At 40.1% G+C, this 21,419-nt stretch overlaps 1 protein-coding gene across 5 annotated transcripts in view; it reads right to left on the minus strand.

The window, feature by feature from the left end:
- The window catches only part of NELL1 (neural EGFL like 1), a 932,871-nt gene that overhangs the window by 911,137 nt on the left and 315 nt on the right, over nt 1–21,419 (minus strand). For 3 of the 5 annotated variants that reach the window (XM_055282142.2, XM_055282141.2, XM_055282139.2), the window contains exon 2: nt 13,180–13,308. The exons of 1 other annotated variant lie outside the window; for it this stretch is intronic. In XM_055282142.2, the coding sequence (XP_055138117.1) occupies nt 13,180–13,308 (129 nt within the window). Of the gene's footprint in view, nt 1–13,179; nt 13,309–16,693; nt 16,778–21,419 lie in introns of all 5 variants that reach the window. One more of the 5 variants, XM_055282138.2, reaches the window with a different exon arrangement.

Raw genomic sequence — 21,419 nt, forward strand, 5'->3', positions numbered from 1 at the left:
ACCAATATCAAGTTCTGAGCTTGAATAAGTAATTTTAAAAAATCCTGTCTACCAAAAAAAAGCCCAGGCCAGATGGATTCGCAGCCAAATTCTACTACATGCACAAAGAAAAGCTGGTACCAATTCCACTGAAACTATTCCAAAAAATCGAGGGAGGACTCCTTCCTAACTCATTCTATGAAGTCAGCATCACTCTGTTATCAAAAACAGACACAATGAAAAACTGAAACTATAGGCTAGTATCCCTACCCTAATGAATATAGACACAAAATTCTTCCACAAAATACTGGCAAACAGAATCCAGTAGCACATCAAAAAGTTAATTCATCATGATCAAGTAGGGATGCAATCAACATACACAAATCAATAAATGTGATTCACCACATAAACTAAAACAGAAACCATATGATCATCCAAATAGGCACAGAAAAAGCTTGATAAAATCCAACATCTCTTTATGATAAAAACCCTCAAGAAACTAGACATCAAAGGAACATACCTCAAAATAATAAATGCCATCTATGCAAACCCACAGCCACCATCATACTGGACAGGCAAAAGCTGGGAGCATTCCCCTTGAGCACTGGAACAGGCAAAGGTGTCTACTTTCACCACTCCTATTCAACGTGGTACTGGAAGTGCTAGTCAGACCAATTAGGTAAGAGAAAGACATTAAAGGCATCCAAACAGGAAAAGAAAAAGTCAAAATATCCCTCTTCACTGATGATATGATTCTATACCTAGAAAACCCTGAAGACTATGCCAAAATGTTCCTGGAACTGATAAACGACTTCAGTAAACTTTCAGGATAGAAAATCAATGTATAAAAATCAGTAACATTTTTATATAACAATAACGTTCAAGCTGACAGCCAAGTCAAGAACACAGTCTCATTTATAATATACACACACAAAAATAAAATACCTAGAAATACACCTAACAATGGAGGTGAAAGCTCTCCACAAGAACTATAAAACACTGCTAAAGAAATTACTTAGGTGACACAAACAAATGAAAAAACATTCCATGTTCATGGATTAGAAGAATCACTATGATTAAAATGACCACACAATCCAAAGCAATCTGTGGATTCAATAAAATTCCTATAAAACCACCAACATCATTTTTCACAGAATTTAAAAAAACCTACACTAAAACGTGTATGGATCCAAAAAAGAGCTGACATAACCAAAACAATCTTAAGCAGAAAGAGCATTACCCCACAGAAACATCACATTACCCCACTTCTATATTTTCTGTTACCAAACTATACTATAAGACTACAGTAACCTACAGTAAACAGCATGGTATTAGTACAAAAACAAGCACATAGATCAATAGAACAGAATAGAGAATCCAGAAATAAAACCACACACCTACAACCATCTGATCTTTACTAAGTGGACAAAGATAAGTGATAGGGAAAGGACTCCCTATTCAATAAATGGTGCTGGGATAACTGATTAGCCATATACAGAAAAATGAAAATAGACTCCTATCTTTCACCATATACAAAAATTAACTCAAGACGGATTAAAGATTTAAATTTAAGCCTCGAACTATAAAAATCCTAGAAGAAAACCTAGAAAATACCATTCTGGACATCAGCCTTGACAAAGAATTTATGGCTAATACTTCAAAAGCAATCACAACAAAAACAAAAATTAATAAGTGGGACTTAATTAAAGAGCTTCTGCATAGCAAAAAAAAAAAACTATCAACAGAGTAAACAGACAGCATATACAATGAGAGAAAATATTTGCAAACTATGCATCCAACAAAGGTCTAAGATCCAGAATCTATAAGGAACTTAAACAACTGAACAAGCAAAAACCAAATAACAGTATTAAAAAGTGAGCAAAGGACATGAACAAACACTTTTCAAAAGAAGAAAGAAGACACATAAGCAGCCAATAAGCATATGAAAAAACACTCCACATCACTCATCATTAGAGATGCAAATCCAAACCACAAAGAGATACCATCCCACACCTGTCAGAAAGGCTATTACTAAAGAGTCAAAATACAACGGATGCTCAAAACAGTCAAAATACAACAGATGTTCGTGAGGCTGCAGAGAAAAGGGAACACTTATACACTGTTGGTGGGAATGTAAATGAGTGCAGCTCTGGAAAGCAGTTTGGAGATTTCTCAAAGAACTGAAACAGAACTACCATTGACTCACCAATCCCATCACTGGGTATATAACATATATATCCAAAAGCAAATAAATCATTCTACCAACAAGCTCATGCACTCATATGTTTGTTGCAGCACTATTCACAATAGCAAAGACATGGAATCAATCTAGGTGCCCATTAATGTTGGATTGGATAAAGAAAATGTGGTATACATGTATATACCATGGAATATCACACAGCCATAAAAAAAAGAATGAAATCATGTTCTTTGCAGCAACGTAAATGCAGCTGGAGGCCATTATCCTAAACAAATTAATGCAGAAACAAAATCAAATACTGCATGTTCTCACTTATAAGTGGGAGCTAAACATTGGATAAACATGAACATAAGGATGGCAGCTACAGACACTGGGGACTACTAGAGGGGGAAGCGATTGATGGGTAAGGGTTGAAAAACCACTGGGTACTATGCTTACTACCCAGGTAACCAGATCAATTATACACCAAACCTTGGCATCACACAATATACCCAAGTAACAAATTTGCACATGTACCCTCTGAATCTAAAATAAAAGTTGAAATTATTTTTAAAAGCAAAGACAAAACAAAACTTTTTTAATTTAAAAAATTAAAAAACATTGTCTCTCATAATAGCCTCTATAACAAATTCTGCTATGAAAACTATGGTTACGAAACAGACTTCTTTAAATTCTCTTACTAAAAGTATACTAAATAAAACAAATAATTTACTTTAAATTGCATACTAATTAAACAGGAAAAAATCTATATGGTTAGTGACACTTCTTGTTACACATCAAAAAATACATTGAGCATTATAGAGATTCAATTATACGAGATTAATAAAATAGACTACTTAGTTAAAACAAATAGTCTGTCTAACTCATTCTTTAACCTATTTAACTTTTAGTTACAGTAGGTCGGGCATGGTGGCTCATGCCTGTAATCCCAGCACTTTGGGAGGCCAAAGTGGACAGATCAGTTGAGGTGAGGAGTTCGAGACCAGCCTGGCCAACATGGTGAAACCCCGTCTCTACTAAAAACACAAAAAATTAGCTGGGCGTGGTGAGAGGCTGAGGTGGGAGAATCGCTTGAACCCAGGAGGCGGAGGTTGCAGTTAGCAGAGACTGTGCCACTGTACTACAACCTGGATGACAGAGCGAGACTGTCTCAAAAAAATAAATAAAATTTAGTTCATAAAGACCCTAACTAAAAAACATACTCCATATTCTTAACATTATCTTCCTAATATTCATAATACTAGTCTCCCTGGCATACTACATTCTCCCAAAAATTGTAAATATTTATACATAGCCATTCATAAAATGTCAAATAGTCTGTCTTCTACTGAAACTACAAAAAATCAAAAAACAAAAATACACAGTCATAAAGACACCATAACCTACAAATGACATACTGAGACCAAAAATTCAAAATAATAACTAAAAATAGCACTAAAGTCCTAAGTTTTGGTCACACTCATCTACATTAATATCTGACGATTATTACACATTGTATGCCTGTATCAAAATATTCAATACCATATGTAATAATGTACTCATAAGAATTAAATAGTAAGAAAAAATCTTACTAAAAGAATTAAACAAAATTATGAGAGCCCTTCTTTTAGACAAAACTCGTATACTAGTCCCCAACAGACCAGATCAGATCAAACCAAAATGAAGTCACTCATACTAAATATAACATAATCAAGCTAAAAATTAAAAAAAAAAAAGAGAGAGAGAGAGAGAGAGATCCCAAAATAGATCAGGTGTTTTTTTCTCTCCTGAAAACAAGAGATTCCAACATAAAAGGGACCCCTCTACTCTAACCTCTATAAAAAAAAAAAAAAACTGAAGCCCCTACACCCACATGTTCTACTATTTCCCGATGATATTTGAGACCAACTAAATATATTTACAATAATGACAGAGTCACTTCAATGCCTAGAGTTTGGGTCAGCTTCTCAATTTGGAGAGGGCACTGAAAGGGGAGAATTGTTAAGTTAAGTTTAGCCTAAAGCTTCCTCCTTGTAAATTCCACCTGAAAGTTTCTCCATACATAGTGAACTGTAACCTAACTGGGTGTGTAAACAGACTGTAACCTACTCATATTGATCACCAAGTTTCAGCCACAGTGGCCAAATGTTCGAACAAGGCAAATGCCAAGCAATAACAAATTCAGTTGTTTCTGTACCACACTTCCTTCCGTTTTTTGTACATCACTTTCCCTTTTCTGTCCATAAATCCTCTCCAACCACGCGGCAGTGACAGTCTCTCTGAACCTATTCTGGTTCCGGGGGCTGCCTGATTCACGAATCATTCTTTGCTCAATTAAATTCTGTTAAATTTAATTTGTCTTAAGTTTTTCTTTTAACACCCTAAAAAAATTTTATTTCAAGCAAGAAGAAAATAAAAAACTTACTCAATTCTTTGCGCTCTACAAAGACAGCAGTAACAAAGATAACTCAAAAGCTGGCTAGCCCCAAAATAAATCCTACCAGGCTTTGGAATTGGTACTGTAGAAATGTTCCCAGTTAAGTGAGGTTTCTATTTAAATGTATCGATATTATTAATAGGCTAGCATGGAAATGAAGGTTTTCATTCTCTGAACACACAATTCACAGCTGGACATTAGATGGTGAAATATTAGGAGAAATAAAAATAAATGAAGGAAATGATAATGAACTGTTTTTTTTACACTTTGCACTTTTGAAAGTGCTTTCCCATATGCAGTCATTAAATTCTTATCAGTCTCTTTATTCGTCCCATTTCCAGACAAGGAAACTGAGGCTTGAAGACATTAAAAGACATATCCACTGGCACCCTTAAATACTGCCTCAAAATACTTCCATTTACTCACTGATAAAAGGGGGTAATAATAGTAACTATTTTATATCATCGTAGTGAGGATGAAATAAATTAAAACAAAAAATGCTAATTTTAATCTTCTGCCCTTCCCCAATCTTCTGCTTTTTCCACTATCCTAATCTACCTCTGGGTTAAAATCTGACATCAATAACACATAAGGCAGATGATACACATGAAGGAAAAAAAGCCAAAGCTATACCCTATTACTTTAAAATGTATAGACTCAAGTTTAATGAGAGCTCACCACCAAGTACTGTTCGAGCACTTTATATGTATTATTTCACCCTCACTACAACCATATATAGTAGGTACTATTATTACCTCCACGTTATCAGTGAGTAAATGGAAGTATTTTGAGATAGAGAACTTAAGTAGCTTGATAGTTGCTATTATACATTAACCTTAAAATACAGGATTTTTGAAGCCTGCCTATATTAACAGAGCTGTGGTGAAACAGTAAAATTTCTGAGCATCTCCAGATCTGTAGTGTCTAATATGGTAACCCCTAGCCACATAAAGCAATTGAGCACATGAAATATGGCTAGTGTGGCTGAGGAAATGAATTTTCAATTTTGTATAATTTTAATTAATTTTAATTTAGATTTATAGTGAATATTTGATGAAACTACAGTTTTCAAGAACTAGCCATCAGTCAATGAAGGGCAGTGATCCTTCAGAGACGGGATACAAAAGAGATGAGACCTATAATTACCATAGCTGACTGCTCTGAGGGAGTTTCCAGGCGTAGCATAGGAAGGCAGAACTCAGGCAATCTTTGAGTTGAGGAGAGAAAGCTGAGAGTCTGGGGACACCAAGGCACCTAGATTTCACAGGACAGTATACACAAGAGAAGATAGCAGCACAAAGACAGAAACACAGATCTACCCAAAATCAGCACTCAGCTGAGTACTAACTTGTGCATGCATGTTAGAAAATTACCCAAGGACAGGAAAGACCCACCCAAAAGGCAACAGTATCCAGCATACACAAGGGACAGAAATAGTACCTATTTCCAGCCATCAAACTGGAAAATCCCATGACTTACGAGTCATTGGGTAGAGTACGCTGAAGGATCTTGCCTCAGTGACGGTAAATAATTAGTTCTACCCCAGCTATTAGCACTAGCACTTCTCTGGGCCCATCTAACAAACTTTTAAAGTAGGATCTAAAAGAATTGAATTGTTTCCCAGTAACTAGAACAAAACTCAAAGGTATTTATAAGAATACACAAAAGCTCAGTACCAAAGAAGGTAAAATTCACAATGACTGGCCGTTAATCAAAAATTAAGAGGCACACAAGGAAGAAGTAATGAGGAGAAAAATCAGTCAGTCAAAATTGGCCCAGCACTGATACAATTATTAGAATTTTCAATTAACAACATTAAAACAGTTATTACAACTTTATTTCATGTACTCAAAGAGTTAGGTAGAGACATGGAAGATTTTTTACACAGTCAAACTGAACTTAGAGTTAAAACTACAATATATGAGGTAAAAAATACACTGAGTGATACTAATGACAGATAATACAGAAGTTTAGTAACCTTGAAGGCATAACAATGGAAATGATCAAAAATTATACACAGAGAGAAAAAATAATAATGTTTTAAATTTTTTAATTTAATTTTTAGTCTTTTTAAAATAATTTTTGTTTTATTTTTTGTAGAGATGGGGGTCTCACTATGTTGCCCAGGCTGGTCTTGAATTCCTGGGCTTAAGCAATCCTCCTGCCTCAACCTCCCAAAGTGTTGGGACTACAGGTGTGAGCCCTCATACCTGGCTTAAGTAAATATTTTAAATAAATATAATATCAATTAGTTATGGAACAACTTTAAGTGGTCAGATATATACATGTAATTGTAGTCCCTACAGAAAAAAAAAAGGAACAGAAAAAATATTTGAAGACATAATGGCCAAATTTTTCCCAAGTTCAATAGATCTCATATGCGGCAGGGCACGGTGGCTCACGCCTGTAATCCCAGAATATTGGGAGGCCAAGGCGGGCGGATCATGAGGTCAGGAAATCGAGACCATCCCAGCTAACATGGTGAAACCCCGTCTCTACTAAAAATACAAAAAAATTAGCCAGGCATGGTGGCAGGCGCCTGTAGTCTCAGCTACTCGGGAGGCTGAGGCAGGAGAATGGCGTGAACCCGGGAGGTGGAGCTTGCAGTGAGCTGAGATTGCACCACTGCACTCCAGCCCGGGCGACAAAGTGAGACTCCATCTCAAAAAAAAAAAAAAAAAAAAGATCTCATATGCAAGAAACATGACAAAAACCACATCAGGGACATCATAATAAAATTGCTCAAAATCGGTGACAAAGAGAAAGTCTTAAAAGCAGGGAATACTTGTCTCCAGAGGAACAAAAATATGATAACAACAGACTTCTCATTGGAAACAATATAAGTGAAAAGACATCTTTAAAGAATGGGGACAAAAACCTATAGACCCAGAATTTTATACTTAGCAAAGACATATTTCAAATATAAAAGCAAAATAAAGACTTTTGCAGACATACAAAATCTAAAAGAATTCATCACCAGCAGACCTGCACTATAAGAAATATTAGTGAAGAAGGAAATGTTAAATGTTAAAGAAAGTCCTTCAGGCAGGATAAAAATAATATCAGGTGGAAATATAAAGCTATACAAAAGAATGAAGAATACAGAAAACAGAAACTGCAAGAGTACAGACACAGATGGGAAAAATAGAAACTGGGGACTACTTTGAGTGAGACAGTGGGAGGGAGTTTGCGGGCTGAAACACTACGTATAGGGAATTATGCTCACTACGTGGGTGATGGGATCATTTGTATACCAAACCCCTCAGCAACACGTAATTTACCCATATAACAAATCTGGGCAGGTACCCCCGAACCTAAAACAAAAGTTGGGGAAAAAAATAAACTACGTGAGTTAAATGTATAATTGATTCTATTATCTAAATCTGTTTAAAAGATAATTGACTCATTAAATAAAAATAACAACGTACTCAGGAGTTTATAAACTACACAGCAAAACAAAGAGTTATAGCTAATAAGCCAACAAAGAAGATAAAACAAAGTTGTAAAAAATATTCAATTAATCTGAAAGAAGACATAAAGAGGGGAAAGGGAACAAAGAATACATGGAACAGGTAGGAAACAAATAACGAGAAGATAAATTTAAATATAATCATGTCAATAATCACATTAAATGTAAATAGTCTAAATGCCCTGATGAAAAAACACAAATTATTTTATTGGTTTAAAAAAAAAGTTAAGCCCCCAACTAGATATTGCCTGTAAGAAAAGCACTTTACACATTGCAATATGTATAAATCTCAAAATACCCATAATGAGTAAAAGAATCCAGACCAAAAAAGCACATATTGTATGATTCGATTTATATAAAATTCTAGAAAATGCAAATTAGTGTATAGTGACAGAAATCAGATCAATAATTGTCTAGAAGTGGAGGTTGGGAGAGGTAGGTGGGAGGAATTATAAAAGAAAAAAGGTAAACTTTTTGGGTGATAACTATGTTCATTTTTCTTGATTGTGCTGATGGTTGCACAGTTATATTTGTATATTAAAATTACCGAGTTGTATGTTTTGAATATACAGTTTATTATAATATAATTATACCTCAATAAACCTGTTTAATTTTTTAATCTAATAATTGTCTGTACAGAATAATTTGATGAATCTACTTATTTAACTTTAAATTTTATGAAATCAAAATACATATCAATTACTACAGATTAAAAATTTAGCATGCAAATCGGAATGTGTTTTAAGTGTAAAATACCAATTAATTTTGAAGGCTTTGTTTTTTAAAAAAAAGTAAAATATCTTATTAATATATTTTTGGGTTGACCATATGTTGAAATAATATTTTTTATATGTTGGGCTAAATAAAATATATAATTAATTTTACCTGTTTCTTTTTACTTTTTTAATGTGGCTCTTACAGATTTTAAAATTAAAGATGCAGCTCACAATACATTTTGATTGGACAGTACTGCACTAGAAAAAGGAAGATTTAATTGTAGTACTCAGGAAACATCATTATGTTCACATTTATTCCCAACAATGCTTAGCCATTCTATGACAGAATAATGGGCCCCAAAAGATATTCATATTTTAATACCCAGAACCTGTAAATATGTCATCTTACATGGCAAAAAAAATATTTTGCAGATGTGATTAAATTACGAATCTTGAGATGAGAATACTTAGATTACCTGGGTGGTTCCAACATAATCACAAGATTTCTTATAAGGGAAAATGGAAGGCAGAAGGTCAGTATCAGAGAAGAAAATATGATGACAGAATCAGGGAGAAGGAAATGTGACAACAGAAGTCAACCTTGGACTGATGCAGCCGTGAGCCAAGGAATGTGGCAATTTCTGGAAACTGCAACAGGCAATGAACTGAATGAATATTCAGTAGAGCTTCCAGAAAGAACACAGCTCTACTAACACCTTGGTTTTAGCCCCGTAAATCTCTTTGTGAACTTATGACCTCTAGAAGTATAAGATAATAAATTTATTTTAAGTCACTAAATTTGTAGTAATTTGATATAGCACCAGTAAGAAACCACTGCAAACGTTAGGTAACTGGAAGTGGGGTGCTGCTGTAACAAATACCTAAAAATGTGGAAGAGGCTTTGGCATTAGGTAATAGGTAGAGCTTGGAAAATTTTTAAGGAGCATGGTAGAAAAGGCCAATTGCCTTCAACAGGGAGTTAAAAATAACTATAGATATTAAAAGTGATCCCAGCGAAGGCTTAAAAGGAAATGAGGGACATATTACTGAATGAATACCCAAAGGTGGGGGATCCTTGTTACATGATGCCAGAAAGCTTATCTGCATTTTGTCCTGTAGTTCTGTGGAAAGTAAAATAAACTTGGATATTTAGGTGAGGAGATTTCCAAGCAAAGTGTTGAAGTTACAGTCTGATTTCTTCTTGCTGTTTATGGCAAAATGTGAGAGAAAAGTAAGGGATTGAGAGAAGAGCCGTTAAGCAAAAAGGAGTCAGGACTTGATAATTCAGGGAGTTCTCAGCCTACCCAGATTGCAAAACACGATAAAAGGAGACACACTATCAGGAAATCTTGCTCTAGGGCCAATTTGTGGCTAAACAACTTTTTGATAGTGCCTTGGAAGGATCAAAAGACCAAAATATTCAATCACCTAGAGGCCTCTTTGTAGAGATCAGTATGTGAGTCAAGGATTCCCTTCAGCCATCTCAGAAGTAGTCAGGAATAGAGACAGCATTATCTAGGACAGATCTGTGGATAAGCTGCTTGTCTAGTGGACAGGACACCTTCAAGGTTCTTGAGAATATTATACCAACAGAAACCCTGCCAATTTGGACGGAAGAAGACTGAGAGAGGACACAATGAAAGATGTCTGACAAACCCCCAAAACTTTACAGGCAGGAAACAAGCTGATAAAACTACTCAACTGCAAACAAATGCTATCCTTCATGAAAAATGAACGATGTCTCAGAGGAATGAGCCACAAGCCATAAGACAGAGCCAAAACCAAAGAGGATTATTTCTAAGACTTGAACCCAATGGAGTTTGCAATGCTGAATTTCACAATTGTCTGGGACCAGTGACTCCTTTCTTCTTTCCATTTCCTTCCTTTGGAACAGAAGAAATATCTATAACTGGTATCTTATGCCTGTCCCGCCATTGTATTTTGGAAGCAGATTACCTGTTTTCCAGTTTCATAAGACCACAATAGAGAGAAATTTTTCCCCCAAAATGGATTATACCAACTGTGTCACCCATATCTGATTTAGATTACTTAATGAGATGTAGAATTTTTCAGCTGAGATTAGGGGAGATTTCAATCTTTGAGTTGTTGCTATGATGGATTAAGACTTTTTGAGATACTGCGATGGGGTGAATGTATTTTGCATGTGGGACAGACATGAATCTTTGGGATCTAGAGGGCAGACTTTGTGGTAAACAAAATAATGGCTCCCCAAAAATGTCCAGGTGCTAATTGACAGAATCTATGATTATGTTACCTTACATGACAGAAGGGATTTGCAAATGTGATTAAGTTACTGATCTTGAGATGGGGGAGACTATCCTGAATTTTCTAGGTAAGCCGAATATAATCACAGGGGCTATAAGAGAAAGGCCTTCTCAGTCAAAGTTCCATAAAGAAGTTACTCTTCCCACCAAAGAAGCTGAAAATCCCTCCCAGTTGTTGTAGCTGGGCAGACATCACAGAGACCGTTGCCAAAACAGAGAATACACAGATTAGAGAGTAGAGTCCCAGCTCAGGGGACCTACGCTTGTGGAATGAATAGTAGTGACTAAAGCAAGCAGTAAGCTTTCTATAAGGTACATAGTACAAAAGAAATTTTAATTCCTTCCAAAATATTTATTAATCACCTACTATGTTTCATGCACAATAGTTGGCCCTGAGGATCTAGGAGTATCTAGATCAGCAGGACTCCTGCCCTCTTGAAGCTTACAGACCAGCCAGGTTTTCATAGCAACTTTGTTTATAAAGTGTCAGCAGCCTTGCTCAGATCAAGAAAGGTATGGACTCTCAACAGTGACTGGGCAGATCTCACAAAATGCAACAACAAAGTAATTCAGTCTAGTCTTTTAACCATACCCAGCTTACATACTTCACCAATTCGTTAGTAAGGAGTAAGTGAAAATTAGTATGTCCATAGTCTTGTTATATATCGTTACATAATAACTGTAGATTTCCTATATGTCATTAACAAGTCTTAAGTTATCTGCACTGTAAATATGTAAATCTCATTCTATTATGTTGGTTCAGCCATGCTATAATAATCCTTTTGTTATCATCATAAAAGGCTGAGTTAAAAGAACCCTGCCAGACATATTCGTAGAGCAATATCCAGGCTGCCTTACTATGGTATCTGGTCAGTTCATTTCCCTGTTTAAACCTCTACAAAGGCCCCACTTCTCTGAGAGTAAAGCACAAAGCCGTTAACTGGCCTATGGGCAAGGGTAATACTTAAAACAGGTAACAAAAAGTACATGGCGTCCCACCTATCAAAATGGACACCAGCCATAAATCATCAGTACACCCAAACCCACACATATCAGCAGAATATCAGCACTGCCAACAGGGTACCATATAACCTAGTCTCTGTCTAACCCTCCAGACATTCACCACCCTTCCAGCATGCGAAAGTCTTTTTGTTGGCTTTTGCCTTACCTTTATACATACTATTTCCTCTATTCAGAATGCTCTGAGACCCCACCCCTTCTTATACCAGGCTTTCTATCCATTTTTTAAGTATCTGTTGACATATCACTTTGCTGATTTGAATATTTGTGTCCCACCAAAATTCATATTAAAACTTAATCCCTAGTGCATTAGTATTAAGAGGTGGGGCCTACAGGCAGTGATTAAATTATGAGGTCTTTGCCCTCATGAACGGATTAGTGTCTTTGGGAAGGAAACTGCTAGTTATTTTTCTGCCTTGCCATCCCTTCCACCATTTGAGGACACAGCACTCCACAGGACACAGTAACAAGGCATCAACTTGGAAGCAGACAGAGCCAGCCCCCACTAAGTACCAAATCTGCTGATGCCTTATTCTTGGACTTCACAGCCTCCAAAATTGTGAAAAACACCATGCTTCTAAGAACCACACCATGTTTTCTCTATAAATACTTGCTGAATATTTTAATGAATTGTAGTCCAGCTTATAGTGGGCAGAAGTGAGTAAGCTCTACCCCAAGGAGAATGCAGCCATAAGTTTTCCTCTGTTCTTATGGCCTATCCACTAGATGAAAGATGTAAATATAGGTGTAGGTATAAGTACAGGCAAAGATATTGATAACAGCTAGAGAAATATCCTGTAACAATAATATGGCTGGTCAATGTCTTTCAAGTATTTTATGAATTCATCCCACTTTAGATCCTCACCAATATCAAGGAAATATTTTACTGCCAAACCAAATATTTCACCATCGTGATCTCTAATGCCTCCCTCCTGCCCTCAGAATAATATCCCCTGCATATCTAAACACTCAGGACCGCAACACAAGAGAAATAGCAAAGGCGATCTCCAGACAAACACACAACAAATGAGCACTCCCCAGACAGACCCTCCTCCCCCACCTCTGCCACCGTGCAAGATAGGAGGTACCTTTACCTTGAAATAAAAATGCTTTGCTGGCATTGTGCATTCCAGACACCTGAGCAACTCCAAGGGTAGTGTTCACAAGGTCAAGCTCGGTGATGATATCCATCTGAAGGTCAGGGTCCATCCCAAAGCCCACCACTGGAAAGGAACAAAGAGTTGTTTGGGCTTAAAATGCAGAGTGTTAGTAGCATTATAGAGCAGAGGTTAGAGTCAGGGAGTGGCAGGGAATACAAGGAAGCCAGTGATGAGTGCTTGGAAAGTCTTTGTCTATGGAGGGAAAAGAAAAGCAAATCTTTGCTCCCTCACCCCGCTAATATTGTAATTTCTTTGTTCCTTCCCCCAACCCCACCCCCAGTTATAGATTGAGAATTTCTTATCCAAAACTCCTGGGGTTAAATATAGTTCGGAATTCAGAAGGTGCCATATGTTAGAAAGGTAATATGGCCTATATACTACATTTTATGTAACATTTTTAGCAAAGTCTAACTCAGAACCCCATAATCAAATACAACATTTCTGAAGCAAAAAGTATGACATACTTCTCTAATTGGAATAAATAAAGATTATAAATAGGTTGATATCAGTTTAGATAAAGTCTTGCCATGAAATGAGTTCAACTCAGGATAGGTTTTGCTGTCAGGTGAGTTATGAAGAAACGGGGTTTCCAAGCTTTATAGAGGTGGTGACTGCGGATACAAAATTGTGGCCCTGATCCACCTGCCACAGAGACAGATGCAGTAGCAAAATCTGACCCACCACCACGAGTAAACACCTCCATAAAGTGTTCCCTAATTAATCAGGCACAATCACCTGTGCTAAGGAGGAAAAAAGTGGAAAAGGACCCTGTCCCTGTTGAAGAAGGGTGGCAGAGGGACTGGCCAGGAAGGAGAATCCCTGGAATAATGGATATATATTTCCATCCAAGGGGATTCCTGGATGGAAAGCCAGATACCCTGATAACTCTTTTTAGAGAACCTTAATGCAGAGAAATACAGCCCTGAGCCTCCTCTTCCCTTGTCTGAGAAAGACAAATCCCTAAAGATGCCTCTCACCCAGGGGGTGCTCTGAGCAATGATTCATTCATGATTGCAAAGTGATTTCCAACTATATGTATTAATAAGGATAGTGATCACTTTAAGGGGCTGTGTTTAAGCCATTCATAAAGGCTGTGTCTATCTACACTTATCATCTCAACGGTGCAATTTTGACTGTGCTGTTGGAAATGTTTTAATCAGCAACAGCTGTCAACTCTCATCTGATGGTAATGCAGTCACTGAGACAAGATTTGGAGGGCTTGCACCCACTGCGTGAATGTTCACTGGGACATCATAAGCTATCACCACCTCACCTGTCCTCCCACCTTAACCCCTGGTCCTACAGCCTTGGAGAAGGAAATCTACTCTTTCCTTACTCTTTTCCTGTTAGGAAACAGGACCTGCTAGGCTTCTGTCAACAGACGATTGGTCAGGAAGGCCTCTTTAGAGCTGAAACCTGTTATTGCCAAGGCAGACAAAGTGTCCATAACTGCCTTCTCAGTTTCTATCAGGCTTCCCCATGTCCCCTGGACTGAAGATTTAAGTTTTCCCCTTCCAGTTGACCCAAAGATGTCTTCCTTCCATTCACTCTGCATTCATTCATTTCATAATTTTTTCAACAGGTATTACTGAGTGCTTACTATAAAGCACACACATTGCTTGGCACTCCTGATGTGCTCATGGAGCTCGCATTCCTGTGGGTTAGGTGGGGGAGGGCAAAAAATAAACAAATGAAAAAGATAATCTGAGATGGCAATAAATGCCATGAAGAAAATAGAGTAATGGGATAGAAAGCAACTTGGATGGGGGTCCTACTTTAGAAAGGGGGGTTGAAAAGTTTCTTTTGAGTTGAAACTTGAATGACTAGAAAAGGCAAGATGGGACGAAGCTTTCCACATGCAGAGAAGGGTGCATGCACACGAGGAACAAACTAGGAGTGTCCTAAGAACAGAAGAAAGGCCAGCATGGCTGAAACTGAATGGGCCAGGGGTAGAGAAGTAGAAAATGAAGCCAACCAGGCATGGTGGCTCACACCTGTAATTCTAACACTTTGGGAGGCTGAGGCAGGAGGATTGTTTGAGCTCAGGAGTTTGAGGCCAGCCTGGGCAACATAGGGAGACCATGTCTCTACAAAAAGATCAAAAAATTAGCCGGGCATGGTGGCATACACCTATGGTCCCAGCTACTTAGGAGGATCGCCTGCACCCAGGAAGCAGATCCTGTAGCACCACTGCACTCCAGCCTGGGTGCCAGAGTGAAACTCTGTATCAAAAAAAAAAGAAAAGAAAAGAAAAGAAAAAAGAAGAGAGGCCAAAGGGGGAGAGAGAGAAGGGCCAGATCATATAAGCCCTGTGACCCAAAAGGAGCTTGGATGTTATTCTATTTCTGAGATATAATTGGAGGGTTCTAAGGTTTATGTTTAAGGGCAGAAATTAAATTTCAGGGGACCTCCAAGTTGGTGTTTCTCTGGCCAGGAATTTGGAAAGTGGTCTGGGGAATGTGCCCTTCACCAGACGCAAGAAGAAGGAAGCACCCCTGTTGCCCAAGTGCCTTTCACAAACCTGGACAGATGGCAGACAGGGTCTCAACTTAAGACCTGATTAATTATCTAATGAGTTGATGCACGATCAATACTTTGGGTGCAATGACCTCTGAGCAATACGCATATCTGGGGATAGTATGAGATGATGGATGACATGCAAGCCAAGGAAACTTTCTAAAAGGACAGTGGTTGACTGAACATTGGCCTCAAATATTTACCCCTCTCATATCCACAGCCTTTACTGTGTGGCTTTGCAGTTCCTTCCACTACAATGGGAGTAAACCTCCCCATTTCTTGACTTTGAGGCCAGCCATGTAACTTGTTTTGGCCACTGGGATGTTAGTAACATTATGCAGGCAGAGACTTGTGCAGTGGGGTTTGTTCTCGTCTACTTCCACATCATGATAAGAACATGTCCCTGCTGGTCCACTGGTCCAAGGAGACCTAGATGTGTGGAGTGGGCAGCCTACCTGAGTTTGAAACCAAGCCCAGCCAAATGCAGCCTAGATAAGCCAAACCCAAACACAATTCACAGATATGTGAACCAAAATCAATGGTTTGCTTCAAGCCACTGAGTTTGGGGTTATTTGTTATACAAAAGTATTATGACAATATTGACCGATGCAGGGACTAAAGATCTTCTATAATGGCATCCTTAAGATGCTCAAATCTCCCAGACTAAGAGCCCTGCAATTAATTGGGCAAGCCTTCAAATACCCAAACAAACTCTGTAGTACTAGCAGAATACCCCAGTGGTGTCCTTGAATCCCCACCCCCAAATGAGAACACAGTGCCCTCAATCCAGAAAGTACTGTGGAAGCAACACTAAACTGAGAGCCAGTTTCAGTCCAGTCTCTTCCCTCTACTAACTCTGTACCCTTAAAAAAAGCATTCATTTATTAAGCCTCAGTTTCCTCATCTATAAAATAGGAATGTTAATACCTGCCTCCCTGAAGGGATTGCTGAAGCAGAGACTTCAGAACTCTAGTACTCCATATCAGCGATAACACGGGTGGCTTCATATCTTCTGCTACAGGAAATTTCATGTTTTGGGTTACCATGTGTAAAAAGATACTGGTACCTGTTACACCAGACTCATGAGGCCTCAGGGGAAACTATATTCACACTTCAACAGCTCAATCTGGCACATAGGTGGTACCCAGCTGGGGGTTGTTTCATCTGTCTTTAATAAGACCAGTTCTCCAGACCACTCCAGCTCCCTGGTCCTCAACTCCACTGGAATCATACAAAAGGTACAGATGGCCCCTTTTCTCCCAGCCCCTCTCCATGCCCAGTTGCCCAGTTGACCTAGAAGGGCCTCTCACCCTGGGTTTGCTTGTAAAATCCATATATGAAATCTATATTCGCTCCCCAACTCCCTGCCCACAACTCAGAAGGAGCTTCTCTGGCTTTAAGATAAATGTATTGCTTTTTATTATGAAAACACCTCATAAAAACAGAGCCAAAAAACAGAAATCAGTTAGGCTTCTGGATAGTTTTCTTCTCTCCCTTTAATTGGTCCCCACCAGGATGAAAATGCCTCCTGCCCATAGCAGGATGTGTAAAGGATAGCACTTTGCATACTGCCTAGGGAATCAGAAAACCTATTAACAAGGCAGCATTTACATTGGCTCTCTTGAACCTTATGTAGTGTGAGTGTGGTCTCATAAAAAAAAAATTAACATTTCTGCTTCTTGTCCAAGCACGGAGCTCTTGCCCTTTCCTAGGAAACTCTATTAAAGTTCTCTACTTTGGACATAACGGCTCTACAAATGGCTGAAATTGGGAATTACAATTAAGCAAGATAAAAAGCTCCTGGGGAAGAAATATTTTAAAAACCTGGAAGGCAGCATGTCAATGTCACAGAGGCACTTGAGGCCTGACTAGGATTCAGAACCTCCACCCTAACAAAGATACCTGCTGCTGCTATTGGCTGCGCCTCACCCCCACCCAGGGAATGCTCGGGCCCACAGCCCACTCAATTCACCTTTGAGGTCCCAGACATAGGCTTTCCAGGAAATCCTCCTGGGTCTTGCTGACTTCAAATTCACTCCTGCACATTGTCCATGGTGGAAGCTGTTTTCCTCTGGACCATGCAGACTAAAATAATGCTAGAATGATGCTCCAAGAGCTCATTTAACCACAGAATTTCACAAACGCTTAATCAGGTTTGGGCCCCTGGGCCCCTACAAAGGTCCTTAATACCCCAAAAGCAATTTTCTTGAAGAAGATGCTCTACGCCTGTTCCAAGCTGGCCAGTATTTTCCATGATCCTTGGAGGCTGGGGGCTCATGTTCACAGTTCCATTATTCAATTCATAATTAATGATCCACCTGAGAGTTCTTTCCAAAAGAAAATCTATCGGCCAGGCGCAGTGGCTTACACCTGTAATCTCAGCACTTTGGGAAGCCGGGACGGACAGATCACCTGAGGTCAGGAGTTCGAGACCAGCCTGACCAACATGAAGAAACTCCATCTCTACTAAAAATACAAAATTAGCCAGGTGTAGTGGTGCATGCCTGTAATCCCAGCTACTGGGGGCGGGGGGAGGGGGGAGGGGGCTGAGGCAGGAGAATCACTTAAACCCAGGAGGCGGAGGTTGTGGTGAGCCGAGATCATGTCCTTGCACTCCAGCCTGGACAACAAGAGCAAAACTCCATCTCAAAAAAAAAAAAAAAAAAAATCTCTCCTTTCCAGCAGGTGGCAGTAAAAGACATTCACTCACTTAGTAAGTAGGGCTTGAAGGTATAGGTACTCCCTTCACCTTCTACCCTGGTGACCAAAACAAACTGGAAAGCAATGTGGGAATAATTATTGAGTTTTCAATTATTCACACTGCCTAAGCATTGGTGAAAACTCATAGAGACAGTGTGTTATTACTGCTATTATTGTAGCCTTCTAAATTTTCATTATTAGTGATGTACCTGAAAATCTCCGAATTATTTCTCAACCAGAAATAATAAGAACTGGAGAATGGCACCTCCCGTCTTGACTCCACTTTGCACTCTAAAACAAGTTCTCTGAACAAGGCAGATTTAAGCAGCTCCTCATGACACCTATCATTAGATCTTTTCATATGCTACTGTGTCTGCACTACAGTCTTGCTTTAATTAAAATGTGCCTGATATCATCTACTCAGTTCCATTGAAAGCCGGTGATATCTGAGCAGCTCACTAAGTGAACCACATGTTTATTTCATTTAGGACTGTTAACAGCCCAGACAACAATTGTCCCACTTGACAAAGAAACTTTCAACGCAGCTGTTTGGATGCTGATAAACTAATCACAAGCCAGCCTTTGTTACCTAAGAAGAGGGTGGATGGATGATGTGGAAATGGTGATTCCTGCACAGAATCAGAGGGCTGCCTCCAGAAAGCTACTCTTATACCCTCTCAAGCTACAAGATATTTTAAGTGTACAAATTGAGAGGTAATTCCCCCGTCTCTCTGATTCTTCTGATAATGTGTGTAGAAGAAATATGTGGCCTCTAGTGTTCAAATAGTGCCAAGTGACATTGAGAACCCAAGCTCCCTAGGCAACAGCCACAACCAATGGGTCAGATCCTTCCATGCTTCCCTGTCTTTGCTCAATCTGCTCCCTCTGCCAAGCATGCCTTCCCACTTTGTCCACCTGGAAAACTCCCTAGAAAGCCTTGAAGGCACAACTCTCAAATCCCTGACCACCACTCCTTCCTAGAACTAATTCAAACTGTCCCTCCTCCACATTTCCTTAATACAAACTTATACTCCTACCTCTCCACCACCCCCCATCAATCTGTAAAATTAAAATGCCTGCCAGTTTCTATCTAGATTCCCAGCTAAGCTGTAAGTTCCTAGAAGTCAAGGACTAAGTCATTTCCTCTTTGCATAAGAAATCCTGGCACCCAGCAAGACATCGTTTGTTGAATGAATAAATACATGAATGAATCTTCCCCTACAACGAAATTTTTACAAGATTTAAAGGGGATTGGAAGTGGAAAGAGGGAAAATACCTGTTCTTAAAGATCCCCTCCACAAGCAATGAACACCGAAACACCTTCCATTCCGTGATAAGGGTACTTTGGCGACTTTCCAAAGGAGTAATGAGAACAAAGGATTTAGGCATATTCCGTAGTGATGTGCACTTAGGGATGTGAACTCACTAACGGGTTGCCCCCTCCCTATCTAGCTTCTTCCTGTCTGCGGTTCCTCTGAAAGGTGTCCATGAGCACCAGACTCTCGCTCTCAGAGCCCGTAGCCCACGCTCTGCACTAGTCTTGCCTGTCCTGATCTTCCTAGGATGCGCGCACTCCTTCAGCGTGTTCTGGTTTTAAAAGACTAACCCATCTGGATGGGGCTGAATTCAAGAAGCAACTATTCTAAGCTAGACTGAGCCTTGGCGTCTCCGCAGCCTGGGAAGCTCGGATAGAGGCAAGGAACGGAATGGGAGGTTTCTTTTGTCTCTGGAGAAATCCATACTCAACGTTCTTAACCAGACGAAAGCCGCTGCCTGCTCAGTCCTGGGGAAGTGGGAAGGGCGCTCTGAAAGCTCCTAGACGCTGGCTCTTCTAGCGGGCTAACTGCCAAAGAGGGGCGCCTGGGCGTAAGCGGAAGGAACTTTTGAGCCAACCAAGGGCAGACGCCCCTTCTTAGCCCTCTCCAGATGAACTTGCTCTTTGGCCTACAGAGAAGGCCACGCCTCTAGAGAAGGAAATAAGGATGGTAAAGGGGGGAGAATAAAGGGAAAGGGAATGACCACACAGATTCTGGGGTGCAGCGCGTACGGAGGATGGCTGGGTAGGATTGCAAACCTCCGACACTCCCCCCAGCTGACAGGCCCTATTTTTGCCAATTTCCTACATTTCACCCCACCTCACCTCACCCCAGTCTCCCCGCATCCACTGCTAGCTCTTTGAAGGAGGCTGCAAGCCAGTCTCCGAATCCCAGGGGACTTTTGGGCAAGGGAGCCGGTGGAAGCAGAAGGAAGAAGATGCGCTGAGAGTCCTCACAACTGCGTCTCCGGAGGCAGAACGAAGTGGGGACTTCAGACAATCACGCGTCATCCTTGCTCCCCCTCTCCACCCCGAACCCTGCGATTATGGCAAGAGAAAACTGGTTTGAGCCTGAGAAAATTTCCCCAGATTGTCTCCACTGCTATATTTCCCTCAGATAATTGTTCGCCCAGCCCTTGGGAGCAAAGAGGGGCGGAGGAGAATACTCCTGGAGTTCTCCTGGGTAGTCAGGAAGGGACAGGAGGAGATCGCGGGATCCCAGGCTTCTCCCGCAGCTCTCTCACCTCGCCGCACCTCGCCCTCCCGGGCCCCGGCCGCGCCTGCCAGCGGGAAGCGCTCCCTCTGCGGGTGCGACTCCCGCAGCTACCCCTTCCCAGCCTGGCGGGGGTCGGCGAGAGTGGTTTCCACAACACCTTTCAAGTTCGGGAGCACGGGGCACGCGGGCCCGCCCTGCTGCGGGTTTCGACTCCCTGGGACCGAAAGCTGGTTACTAGCAGCAAGAGGGTGCGCCCGCTCGGCCGCGCCCCTCACTCCTGCGCCCCTGAGGCCGGGTCCCCTGAGAAGGGGCACTCAACGGGGACATCTTCAAGCCCGTGAGTCTCTCTTTTCACCCTGTCACTCCGAGCAGGGCAAAGAGATCCCAGGAACCGATCCTCGCTACCGCCGTTCCCCAGACCAGCGC

The sequence above is a fragment of the Symphalangus syndactylus genome, chromosome 6 (assembly GCF_028878055.3).
Source record: "Symphalangus syndactylus isolate Jambi chromosome 6, NHGRI_mSymSyn1-v2.1_pri, whole genome shotgun sequence".
Taxonomy (NCBI): domain Eukaryota; kingdom Metazoa; phylum Chordata; class Mammalia; order Primates; family Hylobatidae; genus Symphalangus; species Symphalangus syndactylus.